General features: G+C 42.0%; 1 protein-coding gene across 1 annotated transcript in view; it reads right to left on the bottom strand.

Moving 5' to 3' along the window:
• Window positions 1–19,158: 19,158 nt before the first annotated feature.
• The window catches only part of LOC134871300 (dynein axonemal heavy chain 9-like), a 266,267-nt gene continuing 264,646 nt past the window's right edge, over window positions 19,159–20,779 (bottom strand). The window contains exon 78 of the mRNA XM_063894016.1: window positions 19,159–19,998. Coding sequence (XP_063750086.1) covers window positions 19,771–19,998 — 228 coding nt within the window. The 3' untranslated portion in view covers window positions 19,159–19,770. The remainder of the gene's footprint in view (window positions 19,999–20,779) is intronic.

The raw sequence follows: 20,779 nt of genomic DNA, 5'->3' as shown, positions 1-20,779 counted from the left end.
TGAACTGTAGCTTCTGTCTTTTCGTACAGTAATGGACAGAAATAGGAGCGGGTCCAGGCATAGGAATGTACAGGACAACTGTATCTATTATCAGTGGTTCAACTTAACCCCCCATGAGGCACTGGAGTTAAGTTAAGTCTATGAAGTATAAATGCTATTTCTGTGTAGTTTTACACAACTGATTTGTTTTTTATGTTTAAACACTGTAGAAACTGTCATGCCCAGAAAGTCCCAGAGAAAGACTGAGGAAATGGAGAGACCAGCCTCTGACGGGAGGCTGAAGAATCCATCCATCAGAACAGTGGCTAAAGACAGAGATATCGACAGGTCCACCCTGAGTAGAGACATAACGAGGGAGGAGGACAGGAAGTAGAGACAGTACAGTGGAGCAGCAGAGGCAGAGAGGGTCTTCACAGAACTGGCTTTGAGTTACAGAAACAACATTCCTGTAGCAAACAACAACTCAGGTTCAACCATGAAAGAGTCAGTCGGTCAATTTATCCCCAGATGGTTCACTGTACCCCTCGACTCGGAAAAACGTACCCCTCTGATGGGGCAAGTTTTTTGAGAAGTCATATTCACATGGCCCTTTGTGATAGATGTATTATTCTCATTCTGATTGACAGAAGACATCCTGAAGTAACGGTTGTTGTTGTTGTTTGACTTCTAGTATGTCATTCAAGTAAAAATTTACTCGTCTTACCCACTCTCCCCTATCGACAACATAGTCATCATCAACATGCTTAGTGCCAGAATTTAAAGGCAGCATGTCTAAAAGGAAGATGGGTGAACACAACAGTAGTTTTAAACTATCCTCATAGCACAATCAGGTCTATCGTACAAACCTGCTTTATGTTCAGACACCATCAGCAAGACAATCTGGCTAAACTGATTGTTTTTTAGCTGTGCGTATGTTTGTGTGTTATTTTGCATGTGTCTCACATTGTCAAGGACATGCTACACTGCGAGGGGCCCCTGTCAGACAGGGTCAGAAGTCTGCTGTAATAAGGCACCACGTCAACCTGCCTGTCATACACACACGCATACACACACACACACACACACACACACACACACACAAACACACACACACACACACACACACACACACACACACACACACACACACACACACACACACACACACACACACACACACACACACTCACACACATCATAATCAAGTTAGGCCTGGGCACTGTGTTTCACTCAAATCTCTCCATTTGTTTTGATCGATACATGGAAAGTGAGACGTGACCAGTCCAATGGCTTCTCCTGACAAACAGGCTGGAGTGTGTGTCAATAGAGAGCTTTTACTGCATTCTGTTCTGCTGTGGTGCTTATCGGGTAAGAGCAGGACTCTCAAACCACATACATGCCTCTGACCCTATCCCCCCACCCCCGTCTCTTGGGTATTAATAGGTGAGTTGATACTTAGCAGAGGGTGTATGGCTGTATTTGTTCTGATAGTTCCAACAAGCACGCCAATGATGAGAGCATAACCACGCTCAGTAACACCTTGGTGATAGCAAGAACAGAGAGACTCTCATGGCAAGTCCTGCAATCCAATTTTCATATTATGCCGAGCGAATCATTGTTGCCAGGCAATAGCATATCTATGGTTCCCTTAACTTAGCAAGACGAACTCTGTATGCATTCCTCTGTATGCCTGATGGATTCCCTACACGCTCAGACACCATTCAGAAAGGTTCCCCTGCGTCACTGAGATTAATATCCTAAGGGGGAAATGAAGGAAACTGATTTTTTGTTTTAAGAACTGAGAAACTCAAGCAGGCGTTTCCAAATACAGATTTATTAAAAAGTAGAGAAGTGAAAAAACAATGCTGCTTTAAAAGCAGAATTCACACCTAACAACAAAGCATTTTTCAGTTCATCATGTGTGGGGGCTTTATTGCACAGGGACATCACTATCTGAATAAAGAGATGTGCATGAGAAGTGAAGCTCCTGCTGGAAATAAACACCCGCACCTGGTGTTGTTTGGCTGGTGCCTGCAGAGGACCAATCTAGCTGATGCAAAGATAAAAATGCCTTCAGACTGCTCTCAGTACACTACACTGTCATCTGCAGCAGCTTTCCTTAAGCTCTGCTCTTCCTTATCTGCTCCACAGCCTGAAAAACAGATGCACACAAGCACAGAACAAATCCAGGTTGGACACACCGAGAGCACGGAATCAATCCAGGATCAATAGCTTTCTGGGAGCGCGGCCAGAAACACTTGTATCCTCAGTTTAGTCTGCGCTTACTACGTGTGGCACTTCACTCATGTTAACAGGAGTTCTGCTCTTGGTTAGGATGTATTTTCTGCTTGAATGATCGGATCTCTCACACTACAAACACCGTTTTTATGATGTGACTTAATCCTCCCATGTTCTCATCCTCCCTTCTTTCTCACAGGGAACAGAAAACAGCAGCTTTTGTATCACTAGCAGGGGTTTTCTTTGTGATCGTGCGATCACTGTCTTGACCGCAGAGATGCCGGCAGACAATTGGAAGGAGGAGAAATTCCTCCAACCCCAGGATTGCAGAGGCATGTTTGTTGCTGGTGAGGATGATGATGTGACCTGTGTCGCAGAGAGGGGGCAGTGAAGGTGGAGTTTGAGCCAAGGAAACACGGCTGTAGTTTATTACTGCCTGCAGGCACGACCAATCAGAAAGGAACAGAGACAGATCTCCACTTCCTTCACCATAACAAGGAAACAACAGCAAACTTGCAGTCGCCCAGTCAATATGAGGATAGCACTACACAGATCCGGTATCTGCAGAGAACAGTCATCAGAGGAGAGCTGCCTTTTGGGAAGAAGAAGTTTTATATTGTATTTTAAAATGAAAGAGGGTATTTAATAGATCTGTGATTTCAAATACATAAAAAACACAATCCACCCTACACATCCAACAAATATAAATAAATACAAACTAAACACTTCAATAAAAAAACATTTATCAAACATCTATTTGGTGTCTATTTCCTGCAATAATAAGGTAAAACATTGACTATGAATATATGAATGCATCAGAGCACATGATGTTGCCTGAATAAAAGTAGTCTTAAAGTATAATGTTTCCCTGAGGCAGAGAACAAATGAGAACATGTTGAGTATAATCAAAGCATGGTATTTAATCAATAAAACATGTATTTTTGTACATATTCATGCACATACATACTGTATTTTCATATGAAGTTTTATACATGGATGTGTAGAAAAACTAAAAGTAGTTCTCAGGCAAATTGCTTCCTGAAATGACTGCCCCCCGCTACAAAAAAAGTCCCACACATACAGTTCAACCCATACTTTCAGTGAACACATATGTCTGGTGATATGATATCTTTAAACAAGTATATTATTTAAAAAAGTTAAACGGTGTTGGGTACAAAAAGGCAGTTTCTGCCAGAGGGCAACAGTGTGCCATAGTTTTTTAAAATATTAATATTATCAAAGCATTATTTTCAGATCAGACAAGTAAGAAATGGGTTAATGGGACAAATTTAATTAAACAATTAGTTAAATGCATGTATGTATTATGTTATTATTTATGCTGCCAAAGCTGTCATATGCACAGTAGTTAAAGTGTAGATATGCAATGAACAAGTCCCATAATATATAAAGGACATACATATCCATGGCAGAGTCATTGCCCCAGACAGATTTTCTATAATGTCGTAACTCATGTGCTACCTGTTCCCCATTACCTAGGTATTGTTAACAGTCGTCCCGTACAGGCAGCAGTGGACACAGGCTGTGAAGGCAGAGAGACGGCTTTCATAACTTTGCACATGACAGAAGAGAGGGATGAGATTTTTTTTTAATTACATATAGGTCAACTTTATTTTGGAAATGTTTATGAACTAGGTGGATTAATCGTTAGCTAGCAAGTAACAGAGCAGCTAACTATTCCGTTTATGGTGACAGTGTACTCGCTACAGCATTGATCTGTTGGCTCAGCAGTATTCAGCAAAAAAAATAAGCAGCTAAAATATTTTTCTTTTAATGAATATATGATATATATTTTTTAATGTTGGCATTTATCTAACTCAGAAGAAAATGTCATTATCTCACATGAGGGTTAGGGTTATTCTGGAATTCTGGGAGGAAGTATCAGGATGTTCTCAGTTCAACAAAAGGTGAAGGTCATACTGTTGGTGCACACAGAGTGTAACCATTCTTCTTAAAAAGAATATTTCCCAAGCTGAGCAAAGACCTGAAAGACAATAACTAGAAACACACATTAGCAAGTAAGAATCACACTGTGATATTGTTAAAGTGAGTGAGTGACTATGATACTTTTCTGTTACAAGGCTTAGTCCTGTCCTTGCGGTAAACCCACGAGAGAGAAACGTTTGAGCTCCAGACTGTTTCAGAAATAATGCTGGATGTGGTTTGGAACATAATGTGGCGTTTAATCACGGCAGCGTTTAGCTGAGTTTCTCCCGGCCAGCAGCAGCTCCAAAGGGGCGTGGCCAGCAGCAGCTAGTTCATTTAAAGCTACAGCACTTCAGGAACAGGGCTGAGATAGAGGGGGATGAGGCATGCTACAATGGGGGATCTGTTTGGTATTTTGAGCAAAACACTTCCCAGACATGTTTTGTTTAGATATGGCCCTACAATATGTTGTTCAAATATAGTATAATATGAGACCTTTAAGGCTTTAAGTGCAAACAACCACACTGTAAAGGTGCTTATGACATTAAAACCTTTGAATCTTATCATTCCACTCAGCTGGGGAAGTATCTGAATTTTTTGCTTCATATATGTAACTTTGGACTCTTTTAGCCTGGTCTCTTGTTGGGCTGATGTGTAACAGAAACATTAAAGTGCAGCTGCACAAAGGAAATGAGCTCATACTAGCATCCTTTAGGCAGACTAGAAATAACATTTGTGTTCACCTAGGTGCAAAAATCTCAGACTGTGACTGGTTTGAAAGCTGCATCTGCCACTTTTCATGATCAGTGCATACTGTATGTTGTGCTATGATAGGATGCTTGACATGCAACAATAAGAAAGGATATCTGAGCTAAACTAGTAATACTATTACACAATACATTATTACAACATGTTTGCATCACGGCAGATGATACATCAACCTGCCTTCCTCCTCCTACTTCCCCACACCTTCTCCTCACACCACTCAGTCTCAGCTGCATCGTGAAAGCTCTCCAGTAAACAGAGACAGGAGACACTGGGGAGCCTGGGCTGAGATCAAGGAAGAGGCCTGTTTAATCTCGGGTGAGCAGGAGGAGGGAGGAAGAAAAGAGAGATGTGGAAGGAGATAGTGCTCTCAAGACTTGGGAGAGAGGAGGCAGGACTGGAGATAGGGGAATGACTGCATATTGGAGCTGAAATAGGTCTGGAGTGTGTGAAAATAAACTCTGTGCTGACATCCTCTTTGTTGAGAGAAAAGCAGTAGTTTATTAGTCGTTTTTTAAATGAATTTAAGCATACCTACACACCTATAAACTGTATAAGATTATAGTTATAGAAAATGTGGCCAAAGCTCAGGTACTTTAACAGATTTTGATCCAACGTATGACTCCCTCCCAAGCACAGTCAGACACCAGTGGTTTTCTTATAAACGGGTTTTATGAAGTCTTCTCCCCATCCAACCGTGAAAACTAAAACACGGTATGAAACACATAGTACAAAACGTTAACGAGTTAGCAAACATACATAAAAATAACATACATTGAAAGTAAATGACAAACGGACAAAATACCTCTTTGGCTGCATGCACAGAAAGGAAATCTTCTTCTTTTATAACACTTTTCTCCTTCAAAAGGCATTAACTAATCTTATAATGACCTCTTATAACTCTTAAACGTGTGTGTCACTACAGTACGTACATCTTCTCTGTCTCTATCTCGAGCTCTCTCCTGGCTCCGCCGAGGCTTCAAAATAAAAGTCCTACACATGAAATCATTTACTATCGGAAGCCCTTAACAAATTATACAGCAACAGTTACACTCCCACCAAATCACACAACCATACTGTGAGATTTCCTTACACATATTGTTACACTTTGACCTTTACATTAAACATTTCCTGTTATTAACCACAAATATGGAATGTCAGAATAAACATTAAACATTTCCTGTTATTAACCACATATGGAATGTCAGGATAAACATTAAACCTCTTGCACAAAATGCAAAGATAAACATTATACTTCTTATATATAATGAAGATAAAAATTAGAAATATTAAACCTGTTCTGCTTCAAGCAGAGTGACCAACTTATGCACAGGTCTCTCTAAGAAAACTGTCTTAGTTGTGGATTTACCCTTTTCATTGAATGTAGTGTCACTAACTAACAATCTGACCTTGGATAAACTTCTGTTACTCTGGCCAGCTTCCATTCATTACGTGGGGCTTGATCATCTTGCAAAAGCACAATGTCGTTCACTTTTAGGTTTCTTCTGTTCTTTTGCCACTTCTGTCTTGGTTGTAAACTCAAAAGATATTCCTTTTTCCATCTAATCCAAAATTCATTGGCTAAATATTGGACTCGACGCCACCTCTTTTGAAGATAAAGATCTTCCTTGATAAATTCTCCAGGTGGAGGAAGAATGATTGTGGACTTCATTGTAAGAATATGATTCGGAGTCAAAGGTTCAGGTGAGGATGGGTCATTCAAGTGCTCAGCGGTAAGTGGTCTGCTATTAACGATCGCCATCACTTCATACAGAAAAGTTCTGAGAGATGAGCTATCAAGTCTTTGCGCTGACTGGTCAAGAATGGCAGTGAGAACACTTCTTACAGTTCTGATTTGCCTCTCCCAGACGCCACCCATATGACTTGCCGCTGGAGGATTCATCCGAAATTCACATCCTAGAGCCTTTACTCTGTCTTCATCCATTCCCTTCATGAGTTCTGCAAACTCTCTCCTTGCACCAATGAAATTGGTTCCCTGATCACTTCGAAGTTGGCGAACATTCCCTCTTATAGCAATGAATGCTCTTAAGGCATTGATGAACGCGTCAGTTGTCATGTCATCAAGCATCTCTATGTGTATGGCTCTTGAACATAGACAGGTAAGTAAAAGTCCATACCTTTTAATGTCTTTTCTTCCTTCTTTGATATGGATCGGACCAAAGCAGTCAATGCCAGCGTAGGTGAACGGAGGACTTGTTTCCATTCTATCTTCAGGTAAGTTACCCATTTTCTGTTCTTCAGTACATCTTCTGTACTTTCGACACTTGACACATTTAAAGATGTGTGATGATACTGCACTGCTGCACCCCAGGATCCACAATCCATTAGCTCGCAGTTCATTAACAGTCATTCCACGTCCCTGATGATGAACTCTTTCGTGGAAGTGCTTGATAAGTAAGTCTGATATGTGACTGTTTTTCGGAAGTATTGCTGGATGCTTCACATATGGGTGTAACGTGGCTTCACTTAAACGTCCTCCCACTCTTAGGATCCCTTCCTCATCCAAAAATGGACATAACTTGTGCAGCTTGTTGTGCTTTGTCTTACAGATCACTTTCTTTACTTTCAAGCTCTTCATCTCATCTGGGAACGCTTCTTCTTGAACTAACCTAATGATAGCAATTTCCGCTTCTTTCCTTTCTTCTAAGCTTGTACTTCCACTGGTTCTTTGTTTGTCAGCTCTGTGTTCTTTAACTCGTCGTTTCAATCTGGCAACTGCTTGCACTACCCTTGTCCAGTCAGAAAACTTCTCGAGGCGGTCCAACAATGATCTGTTCTCCCTTGCCTTAGTGCTCAATACAAGAGCCTTGCGGAGCTCAGGATCATCTTTCGTAACTTCTCCCACCTTGCATGCTCTGTCAGGTAGGTCCTTTTGCCAAAGAAACTTCGGTCCAGAGAACCAGTTGGAAGACTTGAGTTGCTCTGCAGTTAATCCTCGGGACGCATGGTCGGCTGGATTATCCTCGGATGCAACGTGGAACCATTGTTCAGGCTTTGTACTTGACTTTATTCTTTGTATGCGGTTGGCTACAAACACTTGAAATCTTCTCGCATCGTTGTTTATGTAGCCGAGGACGACTGTGGAGTCCGTCCAAAAGTATTCTTGCAGGTCTTGAATTTCCAATTCATTGCGGAGCATGTCACTGGTGCGAACTGCAACTACTGCTGTAGTGAGCTCCAATCTTGGAATTGTTGTCACTTTGGTTGGTGAGACTCTGGATTTTCCCATTATTAGAGAGCAGTGGACTTCGTTGGACTCATTGATGACTCGCAGGTAAGTACATTCACCATATCCGGAGGAGCTTGCATCGGAAAAGTGATGAAGTTCATGACCCTTAATGTTGCCAAAACTTGAATGTAAGTAGTATCTTTTGACTTCCATCTCAGCTAGATTGGGTAGATCTCTGGTCCAGGACGGCCACTGGGGCTTCAGGGTTTCAGGAATTTCATCATCCCAGCCAATCTTTTCTCTGCACATTTGTTGGAGAATTTGTTTTCCGAGAAGGACGAAAGGTGCCATGAATCCCAACGGATCATACACAGAGGCTACTGTAGAGAGCACACCTCTTCTGGTGAGTGGATTGGACTTAACTTGAACTCTGAATCTGAATGAGTCAGAAGTAATGCACCATTCAACTCCAAGCACTCTCTCCATGTGAGGTAAGCTCAAGGCCATGTCTTGCTCTTTAATTGTGGCACGTTCTTCTTCTGGGATGGATGCCATCACATTGTCGTTATTGGAGACAAACTTGTGGAGTCTTAGCTTGCCAGTGGAGCAAAGTTCTCTTGATTCCTTTACAAGCTGAATGGCTTCCTTCTCAGTGTGAACACTTGCTAGACCATCATCTACATAGAAATTTCTTTGTATGAAGCGGATCGTGTCTTCACTAAACTGACCTTGCCCTTGTGCTGCCAGATGTTTCAGGCCAAAGTTGGCGCAGCCAGGAGACGAAGCCGCTCCAAACAGGTGGACTTTCATTCTGTAGGTTGAGGGTGTGGTTTCCAGATTGCCATGCTCCCACCATAGGAATCTTAAGTAATCCTGGTCTTCCATTTTCACATGAAACTGATGAAACATCCTTTCGATGTCACACATCACTGCGATCGAGCCTTTTCGGAATCTACACAGGACACCCACTAACATGTTTGTCAGGTCAGGTCCGGTGAGTAGATGATCGTTAAGAGAAGTTTCTTGAAATTTGGCAGAACAATCAAATACAACACGAATTTTCCCTGGTTTTTGCGGATGATAAACTCCATGGTGTGGAATATACCAAGCCGGGGTGTTGTCAATTTCCTCCTCAGGCACTTTCTCTGCATCGCCACGTGAAATGATGTCGTTCATGAAGTTCACGTAATCCTTGCAGTAAGCTTCATTCTTCATTAGTCTCTTTTGAAGACAATTTAGACGATGTGTTGCACATATCTTGTTGTTCGGTAGTTTCGGTCTTTCCTGTTTGAACGGTAATGGCATTTTGTAGTGTCCATCCTCCTTTTGTGTAATGTTTTCTCTTATAGTTGACAGGAACTTGAGATCGTCTTGAGACACAGGATCCTCTTCTCCAGCTCTTTCTGAGAAGTCTGACTCGAGGACCTTTAGGATGTCTGAGGGGGTGACTTCTTTGACTTTGGTTCTATTCACATAGTGTACTTCTGTTTTCATTGCAGTCATTTAGAATCTCCAATGCTTTGATGTGGACCATGGCAGCCTCGCAACTTCTGAGAAAATCAACAAACTCTCTGAGCTCAAAGCTCTCTTTTGTGCCGATCCTGGGCCATGCTTGGAGTTTGTCTCTGTATGCCTTTGCAACTGTAAATGAGTCTCCATATCTTTCCTCCAAAAGCTTCCATGCAGACACATAGGCAGATTCAGTCCCAAGTAGGAAGTACCCATCTAGTGCACTCTTGGCTTGTCCACTTACATATCTACGGAGGTAGTATATCTTCTCTTTCTCATTAATATTCTTCTGGTCTATCAAAGTTTGGAAAGAAAGCTTCCAGTCACTGTATATCAATGGATCGCCACTGAATACTGATGGTTCAGGAACTGGTATTCTGTTGGCACTTAAAGCATCTGCCAGGATCTTGACAAGCTCTTGTGTGCTTTCACTCGTGGAGGAAGTGACGGCTTGAGGGGCAGGAAACACAGGCAGGGGCAGGTGTCTTGGGGGGCTCCGTGGCTGGTTATCTGCAACCAACCGATGGCCTAGGATGTCTTTTGGCTCTTGATTGTACACTTGCATTCTTGCTTGCGCTGCACTGAGCTCCTTCATGGCCTCCAACTGCTTTATTCTTCTCCGTCTTTCCTCAAGAGTTCTTTGTATAGCCATATGCTCTTCTTCCAGCTTAGCTTTCATTTCAGCATCCTCTTCTTCTTTCTTTATTCTTCGCTTCACCTCTTCTGCTTCTTGTTCTAAGCGACGCTTTAGAGCTGCGGCCTCTTGAGCAGCAATCTTCCTTTTAACCTCTTCCTCCAGGCGCTGTATTTCCAACTGTTCTCTTTCTTGTTCTTGCAACACTTCCAGAACAGCTTGGCTTGCAGCAGCGTCAGCGGCAGCTTCTTGATGTTTCACAGAAGACCTATTTGAATGCACTGAGGCAACCTTTAAGATAGAGGGGACAGTTCCGAATTCGCTAATGCTTGAGTCCCAAAGAGAGCCTGCATCTGGCCAACCTTGTTCTTCTCCCTCTGGCGTCTTCCCACTAAACCGATTTGAGGCTTTGGACACGATGAAGCTGGAAATCTCTACACAAAAATCCACTCTTCGACGTGTGTCTTGGTCTGGTGTTGTAACTCCGCGCAGCTCTTCATAAGCACGCTGGACATCTGCACAAAGGCCTCTGACGTCACCAATGATATCATGAAGCAGACTGTCTTCTAATGAATCTGATAATTGTGATAATGCTTGCTTAGCTTGTTTAACTTGTGTTCTCCATTTTTGGTTAATGTAATTAAATCTTTGTTGCAGTGCTTTAATTTTCGTATCTTGCATTTCTTTGCCTTTCTCTGTTAGATTACGGACTCGTTCACCGCGTCTTGGCTGATGCACTTCCTCTTGCTGAGCTTCAGTGTCTCTAGCTTGATCTTGGCTCATTCTCACTATCCCTAACATTATCCCTTACCTGGATTGGAGACTCACTACCCTCTGCCATTATCAAAATGTCTTGAACAGTTTACATGTAAATTGTAAATAAAACTAAAACTCAGAAGTATAATAAATGTCTAGATGAATTGCTAAAGCTTACTCAAATATGTATAAAATGTGTGTACCTGCAGTGTCTTAATATTTAAACTGAAAAAATAATCATTAGCTATGATCATAAATAGCAGTAAAGTCAGTGGGTATTTTACACCTAAATAACTCAAAATGCACTTAGAAAATGTACAAATAAACCTTGGTTCCCTTGGAACAATAATTGAGACCTTAAATATCAAATGGCAAATAGCCTTCACTTAGTATTACCACTTTACACACACTTTAAATTTGTATATTAGAAATTCAAAACGAAAAGGTATGTAGCATACAACTTTAAGCCTTTAGCTTCTTAAACCTGGCTATACAGTAAATGGCAAGATTCAGTTGAACTTGCTGAACAAATAAGTTGCATTCACCACTCACACAACAGTGCTTCAATGTTAGCATCCAAATAAACATTTAAGCAAACTTTGTAAAGCCCTCTTCTTAGCCCACTCTTATTAGTGTCCAAGTTCTTATGGCATTGCATATAAACGATTGCTAAATGAGTGTGTGTGTGCGTCTTCAACTGTGTGAAAGTGCGTGATATCGACTCATCTGCCAGTCCTTCGACGAATGTTCCAAGCACCGTAGCCACCGTAGCCACCACGTTGAGATTAGCTTGCTAGTCTTGGGACTTCTTGCTGCTTCGCCCACTCGCGTCGACGAACAGTCAGAGTTTTCACTATGACTCCCTCCCAAGCACAGTCAGACACCAGTGGTTTTCTTATAAACGGGTTTTATGAAGTCTTCTCCCCATCCAACCGTGAAAACTAAAACACGGTATGAAACACATAGTACAAAACGTTAACGAGTTAGCAAACATACATAAAAATAACATAGATTGAAAGTAAATGACAAACGGACAAAATACCTCTTTGGCTGCATGCACAGAAAGGAAATCTTCTTCTTTTATAACACTTTTCTCCTTCAAAAGGCATTAACTAATCTTATAATGACCTCTTATAACCAGGGCTGGACTGGCTATCTGGCGTACCGGGCAAATCCCGCCAGGCCCTCCAACGTTTTGGGCCTTCCCAGGGCCGGAAACAAAACATACATTATATATATTATATTTTTTATTGATTGCGACGGTAAAAACATGACACATCGTGGCCCATTGGATGCTTCTCTTGAGGCACATTTGGCTTGTCCAATGAAATTCCTTGGTTCTCGAAGGCCCGCCCCTCCCTAGAGGCCCTCACTTGACCCAAGTCATCACCTCAAATTTTGTAAGCGAATGGTGGAGGATAGAGAGGTCGCGAGATGGAGAAACAAAAGAGTGGCCATGAGAAGCGAATGGAAAAGAGAAAGCAAAAACTTAAAGACGACGCAGCAAAATGTGCAAAAATCACCGACTTATTCAAAAGCACAAGCTCAACCTCGGGTTCGGGTAGTGGGGCTGCTGCTGGGGCCGTGGGAGATGATGGGGAACCAGGCAGCTCAACCTCGGGTTCGGGTGGTGGGGCCGCCGGTACAAAGACAACGAGCGCACAGGTGGTGGAGAATGTAGAGGAGGAGGAGGCGGAGGAGATGGTGGTTCGAGCCGGGGAACCAGAGGAGGAGGAGACGGAGAGACGAGAGTCACGAGACGTGACCCAGCAGGGAGAGATTGAGGTAAGAATTCAGCTCAACACACCCGCTAGCTAGCCAATGCAGTGTAGCTATTCACTGCCTCTGCGTTTCGTTTCCCATTTATTGCCTGAAACCGAGACCAAGTTGTCATCCTGACTTTATCAAATCAGTCACAAACATGTACCCATTTGATATATTTTCATGCACTTCTCTTGTAATGTTGCGCCAGCATATATAAATCTTCCATTTGTCGAGCTGTTACAAGGTCATGTGATGTGTTTTAAGTTATGCTTGTGCCGTCCCGTCTAGAAATACCCTAGCTAGCTAGGCAGATTAGCTATTCACTGCTTCGGCATTTTTCCCATTTATTGCCTGAAACTAAGACTAAATGTGTCGCCCCCACTCTCTCAAATCAGTAACAAATATGTACCGATTGATTTTCGTACACCTTTCTTGTATTGTTTTGACAGCTTATAGAAATCTTCCATTTGTCTTGTGCTGTCAGCTGTCACAAGGACGACATGTGCTGTGTCTTGTAATTGCTAGTGCGTGTTAGTTATGGCATCCCCCCTTTCACTTTCTCAAATCCAACAAATATCTTATTTCTACTCCACTGCTTGTCGTGTCTTGTGCAACTGTGATTTTATACAAAATGTATTTTTGTAATATTTTCCTTCTGTAATGGCATGCCATCATTATCAAGACATCTCGTATTATCTTAAGTGTTCTGCCTATTTGCACGGTAGATGGATAGGTAAGAAGCTGACTAGCCGTGCTACTGTAGGAATAGCTGATAGCTGATAGCTACGCGCTCACTCCAATTTGCATGACATGTAAAAACATGGTAGATTAGCTTTGTTGTTGGCAATGTGTATCTGATATTTTAATCGTGTCTTTATGAGTTGCATTTTCCTGTGGTGGTCATGGATAGGCTATCCTACCATTCAAACACGTTGTGTTCTGGAAAGCATTAAAGCAATGGATGTTTCAATTTCTTCATGGTTGAGACAACGCAGTTGGATGTTTCAAGGCGTATTGTACACGGAACTTTAACAAGTTATGTTGGAAGCCTAAGCAATAAGAAGCGGTCACTTGGTTTTGCTGTGGTGAAAAAAATGACGAGTGTCCGAAAAAAAACACTGTTAGACATAATGACTAGCTTACGCTGTTTTGATCTGTCTCAAGTTGCATTACAGTATGCCTAGACAACTAGAAACGTTTTGGGGGGGGGGGGGGGGTGTTAACATTCCATTCAGTAAGCTCACTAACAGTATGTGGATTGGAGGAATTTTAAGCTGAAAGTATAAAAACATTTAACCAAGGAAATTATTACTACAGGTTTAATTTTATTCAGTAAGACTTAAAACATACAGTAGTGTGTGTGTGTGTGTGTGGTGCCTTAGCTTTGGTGTCAAATATTGCTCTGACTAGATTTGGTTTCCAACTTATATTGTTGTGTTTAAAGCCAAATCAGAACGTTGAAATGGGAGTGGAAGATTTATATATATTTATATATATACAGTGGGGCAAAAAAGTATTTAGTCAGCCACCAATTGTGCAAGTTCTCCCATTTAAAAAGATGAGAGAGGCCTGTAATTGTTATCATAGGTAAACCTCAACTATGAGAGACAAAATGAGAAAAAAAAATCCAGAAAATCACATTGTCTGATTTTTAATGAATTTATTTTCAAATGATTGTGGAAAATAAGTATTTGGTCAATAACAAAAGTTCATCTCAATACTTTGTTGTATACCCTTTGTTGGCAATGACAGAGGTCAAACGTTTTCTGTAAGTCTTCACAAGGTTTTCACACTGTTGCTGGTATTTTGGCCCATTCCTCCATGCAGATCTCCTCTAAAGCAGTGATGTTTTGGGACTGTCGCTGGGCAACACAGACTTTCAACTCCCTCCAAAGATTTTCTATGGGGTTGAGATCTGGAGACTGGCTAGGCCACTCCAGGACCTTGAAATGCTTCTTACGAAGCCACTCCTTCGTTGCCCTGGCGGTGTGTTTGGGATCATGGTCATGCTGAAAGACCCAGCCACGCTTCATCTTCAGTGCCCTTGCTGATGGAAGGAGGTTTTCACTCAAAATCTCACGATACATGACCCCATTCATTCTTTCCTTTACAGGGATCAGTCGTCCTGGTCCCTTTGCAGAAAAACAGCCCCAAAGCATGATGTTTCCACCCCCATGCTTCACAGTAGGTATGGTGTTCTTTGGATGCAACTCTGCATTCTTTCTCCTCCAAACACGACGAGTTGAGTTTTTACCAAAAAGTTCTATTTTGGTTTCATCTGACCATATGACATTCTCCCAATCCTCTTCTGGATCATCCAAATGCCCTCTAGCAAACTTCAGACGGGCTTGGACATGTACTGGCTTAAGCAGGGGGACACGTCTGGAACTGCAGGATTTAAGTCCCTGGCGGCGTAGTGTGTTACTGATGGTAGCCTCTGTTACTTTGGTCCCAGCTCTCTGCAGGTCATTCACTAGGTCCCCCCGTGTGGTTCTGGGATTTTTGCTCACCGTTCTTGTGATCATTTTGACCCCACGGGGTGAGATCTTGCGTGGAGCCCCAGATCGAGGGAGATTAGCAGTGGTCTTGTATGTCTTCCATTTTCTAATAATTGCTCCCACAGTTGATTTCTTCACACCAAGCTGCTTACCTATTGCAGATTCAGTTTTCCCAGCCTGGTGCAGGTCTACAATTTTGTCTCTGGTCTTCTTTGACAGCTCTTTGGTCTTGGCCATAGTGGAGTTTGGAGTATGACTGTTTGAGGTTGTGGACAGGTGTCTTTTATACTGATAACGAGTTCAAAAAGGTGCCATTAATACAGGTAACGAGTGGAGGACAGAGGAGCCCCTTAAAGAAGAAGTTACAGGTCTGTGAGAGCCAGAAATCTTGCTTGTTTGTAGGTGACCAAATACTTATTTTACCAAGGAATTTACCAATTAATTCATTAAAAAATCCTACAATGTGATTTCCTGGATTTCTTTTTCTCATTCTGTCTCTCATAGTTGAAGTGTACCTATGATGAAAATTACAGGCCTCTCTCATCTTTTTAAATGGGAGAACTTGCACAATTGGTGGCTGACTAAATACTTTTTTGCCCCACTGTATATATATATATATATATATATAAATTAAAAAATGGCCCTTGGGTGATCAAAAGTGCCCGGGCCCTTTTCAGATGCCAGTCCAGCCCTGCTTATAACTCTTAAACGTGTGTGTCACTACAGTACGTACATCTTCTCTGTCTCTATCTCAAGCTCTCTCCTGGCTCCGCCGAGGCTTCAAAATAAAAGTCCTACACATGAAATCATTTACTATCGGAAACCCTTAACAAATTATACAGCAACAGTTACACAACGTGTGAAATCACTTGATAGTTGCTTTTTTTCTGTGGGTTTATAAATCTCCAGGTACATACACCTCCTATGAAGTGACTCACAGAAAAATGATATTGCTTTAGCTTCATCTCAAACACATTCGGATATTTAGCATCAGGTTTTAATGGTCTTCAAATACTGAAGTCTGAAAAAGTTGAATTTAAATGCAACTTAACTCAACACTGCAGCCCTCTGAAAGAGAAGTGTGATTCACTTGCTGCTGTTTTTGACACACTTGAGATGTGTCCCCAGCTCCAGCAGGGGGGTATGACAGCATGAGTATGAAGATCTTCAAGTGAGATGTGATGACGCTGAATTATTGATTATTGAACTAGGTTGGCTTTAAAGTAAGGCAACAGTGATCAATGTGGGCACAAGACGTAAATACTGCACAATGTATTTCTTAAGTCAAGTGAAGAAAACATCACATTGGGGGACCTAACTGTGGCACTGAGCTGTGCCCTCAATTGTATTTAAAAAGCCTGCATTCCAAACCATACTTCCGTTGCCGTATGGAAGTTGTATAAGCCATCGGTAAGGGGTGCTGTACTTTAGAAGCGTAGTGTGCTGATCTTCAAATCATTGCGTCAGCAGTCCAATCCCTCTGCAGTCAACATGTCAATGTCCTTGATCAAGACACTTAACCCCAAATTGTTCCCATAGGCATGTCCTCGGTGGTGAAGTCTATGACGTTGCATTGTCAATGCACTTTTTGATATCTTTTACACATAAATATGTGTCCTCGGTGTGTAATGCCAAGTTCACACAACACGTTTTTTAGCCCAATCGGCCGCTCCCAGACGGATTTTGGAGCTCGGGGACGAATCGGCGTTAAATCGGGGGCTCGGCAGTCGGCGTTTGATCGTTATGTGTGAACTGCTCAAAAGCGAGGTGAGAGACTCCCCAACGCCCCCCGGCGCCTCCCCGACGCCCGACAGATCTAGCAAGCTAAATATCTGGACCTGTCGGCGAGTCCAAATCCAGTAGTGGGAAAAGGGTTGTGCCTGATAATGGGTGCGCCGACGAGCTACAGCCAATGAGAGCGCAAGACACGGGGTGGGGAAAAGCCCCGGGGAGGAGCTGCACAACTTTCTAAAAAGAAGAAGAAGCGTTGTCCTACACAAGTCGACACAGCTGTTTGAAGCCTGATTTTGAACTGTGAAGTTGTAGCTAGGCTAAACAATTCACTGAAGTTAATGTTAGCTGATGTGCTAACAAGCTTAAGCAAAGTAACTTATTGACAGTTTTTAGGTAAAACATAATAACGTTCGAAATCTGCGTCATTTCCCGTGTCACTTCTCCAAGTTTCCGTGAGAAAACGTAGTTTGGAGACCAGACAGACTCTTCAGGGATTTATCCTGGTGACAGATCGTGTAGTGTGTGTGACCCCCCTGTCTCTGTTCAATCGTGTAGTGTGCACACCACAACGACTTCAAGACTCCCGAGCTTGTTGTGTAGTGTGAACTGGCAAGCGATCGTACGACTTTGAAAGTAGGCCTAGTGTAGTCAGTGCAAGGCATAAAGAGACTCACAAAGTGTCAGAAAATACAACCCTCTCTCTTTTCCTCCTTACCCACATCTCTAGAAATGGGGGTACAAACGAGCTGATCCAGATTTGCCGTTCTTATAATGTAATCAGGAAAATGTGGGCTGGCTTTACATTGAACTCCTGGCAACGTCCCCCCCACGTGACACATCTGAATACCGTCTGCTTTGGAAGTAATATGGTCTATGTGAGACTATATAAAGGTCCTGTCCTTGTGGTAAACCGAGAGAGAGAAACGTTTGAGCTCCATGCTGTTTCAGAAATAATGCTGGATGTGGTTTGGAACATAATACGGCGTTTAATCACGGCAGTGTTTAGCTGAGTTTCTCCCGGTAGAAAACTCTCTTCAGAGGAGAGATCATGACGCTCCAAAGGGGCGTGGCCAGCAGCAGCTCCAAAGGGGCGTGGCCAGCAGCAGCTAGTTCATTTAAAGCTTCAGTCACAGAATCAGCGCTTCAGGAACAGGGCTGAAATAGAGGGGGATGAGGCATGCTACAATTGGTGGATAATAGGAGACCTTTAACTAAATAACATGCAATGTAATGCACTTATAGTATCAAATCATCAGGTTGTGCAGTTTGTTGTAACGGTTTATTTAAGAATAACTGGACAGTATATAAAGTGGGGAGAACAAGTATTTGATACACTGCCGATTTTGCAGGTTTTCCCACTAACAAAGCATGTAGAAGTCTGTAATTTTTATCATAGGTACACTTTAACTGTGAGAGACAGAATCTAAAACAAAAATCCAGAAAATCACATTGTATGATTTTTAAAGAATTAATTTGCATTTTACTGCATGACATAAGTATTTGATCACCTACCAACCAGTAAGAATTCCGGCTCTCACAGACCTGTTAGTTTTTCTTTAAGAAGCCCTCCTGTTCTCCACTTTTTACCTGTATTAACTGCACCTGTTTGAACTCGTTACCTGTATAAAAGAGACCTGTCCACACACTCAATCTAACAGTCTCCAAACTCGCCACAATGGCTAAGACCAGAGAGCTGTGTAAGGACATCAGGGATAAAATTGTACACCTGCATAAGGCTGGGATGGGCTACAGGACAATAGGCAAGCAGCTTGGTGAGAAGGCAACAACTGTTGGTGTAGTTATTAGAAAATGGAAGAAGTTCAAGATGACGGTCAATCTCCCTCGGTCTGTACCAAATATTAAGTTCTGTTTTCCTGATGTATCAAATACTTATGTCATGCAATAAAATGCAAATGAATTACTTAAAAATCATACAATGTGATTTCCTAGATTTTTGTTTTAGATTCCGTCTCTCACAGTTGAAGATTACCTATGATCAAAATTACAGACCTCTACATGCTTTGTAAGTGGGAAAACCTGCAAAATCGGCACTGTATCAAATACTTGTTCTCCCCACTGTATCTTTTCATTTATATACTGTATGTACTGTAGCTTAAGGAAGAAGAGAATTGTATCCGTACATAAAGGAACTTCATTCTTCAGTTTATTCTTTAACATTCAAATCAACACATCTGGAGACACATGATTTACACTCGACAGTGAGGGGATACAAACTGTAATCTGAAAAGGGAGACAAATGTCAGACAAATGTTTTTGAGAGGAAAATACAACCTCTTCTCTGAGATAAGAAAATAATAATAGATTTATTTCATATAGTGCTTTCCTGATAACTGAATTATTCTCACAAACGTACATGAAAAATGTATGTTGAGAAGATACAAATATTGGCACATTTTTCTCTTTGGTGCTTTACTGACTGTTCAAGAACTTGTCAAAAGGTAGCATGGCCTCCAAAAAGTATCCTGCTAAAGCCCGGCAGCTCTCTCCACAGACACATTACAGTGGCTTACACATCATTGTATTTCTGTACTCACAAAGCTTTATACTGTATATCTTTTTGTTTGCAAACATGAGCTTGTGTTTGCCAGCACAAGCTATTGGTTGCTATTGGTTACACCACACTGCCTATACTGAATTGAGTAAGGCTGTGTTTTATTTCTCATTATCTGCATTATTAGTCTCCCTTTAAAATGTCTAAAGCGATCAGAACCAGAACAGGGCCAGGGTTAGGCTCACTCCTAGATCTGCAGCAGCAAGGCCACTCCAGCTAAAGTCCACTTGGAGGGCCTTTCCTTGGTTTTCAGGTTGAAGGTCCAGATGTAGGTGGGCCCCCTCTGTCGGGTGTTGTAGACAGGACACTGATACACACCCCTGCTCTCCTGTTTGTCCTCAGGAATGGCCCTGAGAAAGATGACTGGCATGGTTGGAGTGAGCTCTTTCAGACGGGCATCTGCAATCAAGCCAGTCTGAGGGAAAGGAAGGGAGGGAGGTAGTTACACACACAAAAAAATCACAATTATAATCTTTGATACAACAATTAATGACATGTTTAAAATACAGTATTATGTTCGTGTTATGTCTGCTGTCACTTCCTGTCTCTGTGTTCCTTCCTGTTTGATTACCTGATTGTGTTCACCTGGTGCCCCTGTGTTTCTCTTCCCTCCCCGCCCGTGTCTTGTTCTTGTCATTAGTCTTGTGTGCATTTAAGTTCTGGGTTGCGGTCGATTAGTCAGTGTATCTTAGGAAGGTTCCTAACAGAGTGAAATTACCCGAAAGTCCCTCAGTGGCAGCCATGATAAGAGCTGTTCCAATTCTCTAGATCAGGGATTCACAAAGTGTGGGGGGGGGTGCGCGAGCTGCCACCAGGGGGTGCGCGAGATGAAACATGTAATGGTGGTCTGGAGTAAAAATATTACAGTGTTGTTTTTTAAGTGGGATTTTTCCATAGGCTACAATAAAAAACAGGAACAATAAACATTTCCTTTGTAATCCCTTTTATTTTAAATCAAAAAACTGTAATTTATTACTTTTTGATAGAAACGTAGAAGTAGACAGCTTCTACTAAATTTTACTGTAGGCTAGGATATACAGTATGCGCGCCAACTCGTTTCATTCATTCTTTCAAATATGATTAACTGGCAGAAATCAGGGAAACTGTCAAGTGGAACGTCTCATGACAAAGTTATTTATATGGCGATAAAACAAAGATTGGTTGCGTTTTTTGGGGGGCTGCGTTAACCCGGTTGG

Source organism: Eleginops maclovinus, chromosome 10 (assembly GCF_036324505.1).
Source record: "Eleginops maclovinus isolate JMC-PN-2008 ecotype Puerto Natales chromosome 10, JC_Emac_rtc_rv5, whole genome shotgun sequence".
Classification (NCBI taxonomy): domain Eukaryota; kingdom Metazoa; phylum Chordata; class Actinopteri; order Perciformes; family Eleginopidae; genus Eleginops; species Eleginops maclovinus.
The sequence above is the reverse complement of the archived record's forward strand: the minus strand, read 5'-3'. Positions and strand labels throughout refer to the sequence as shown.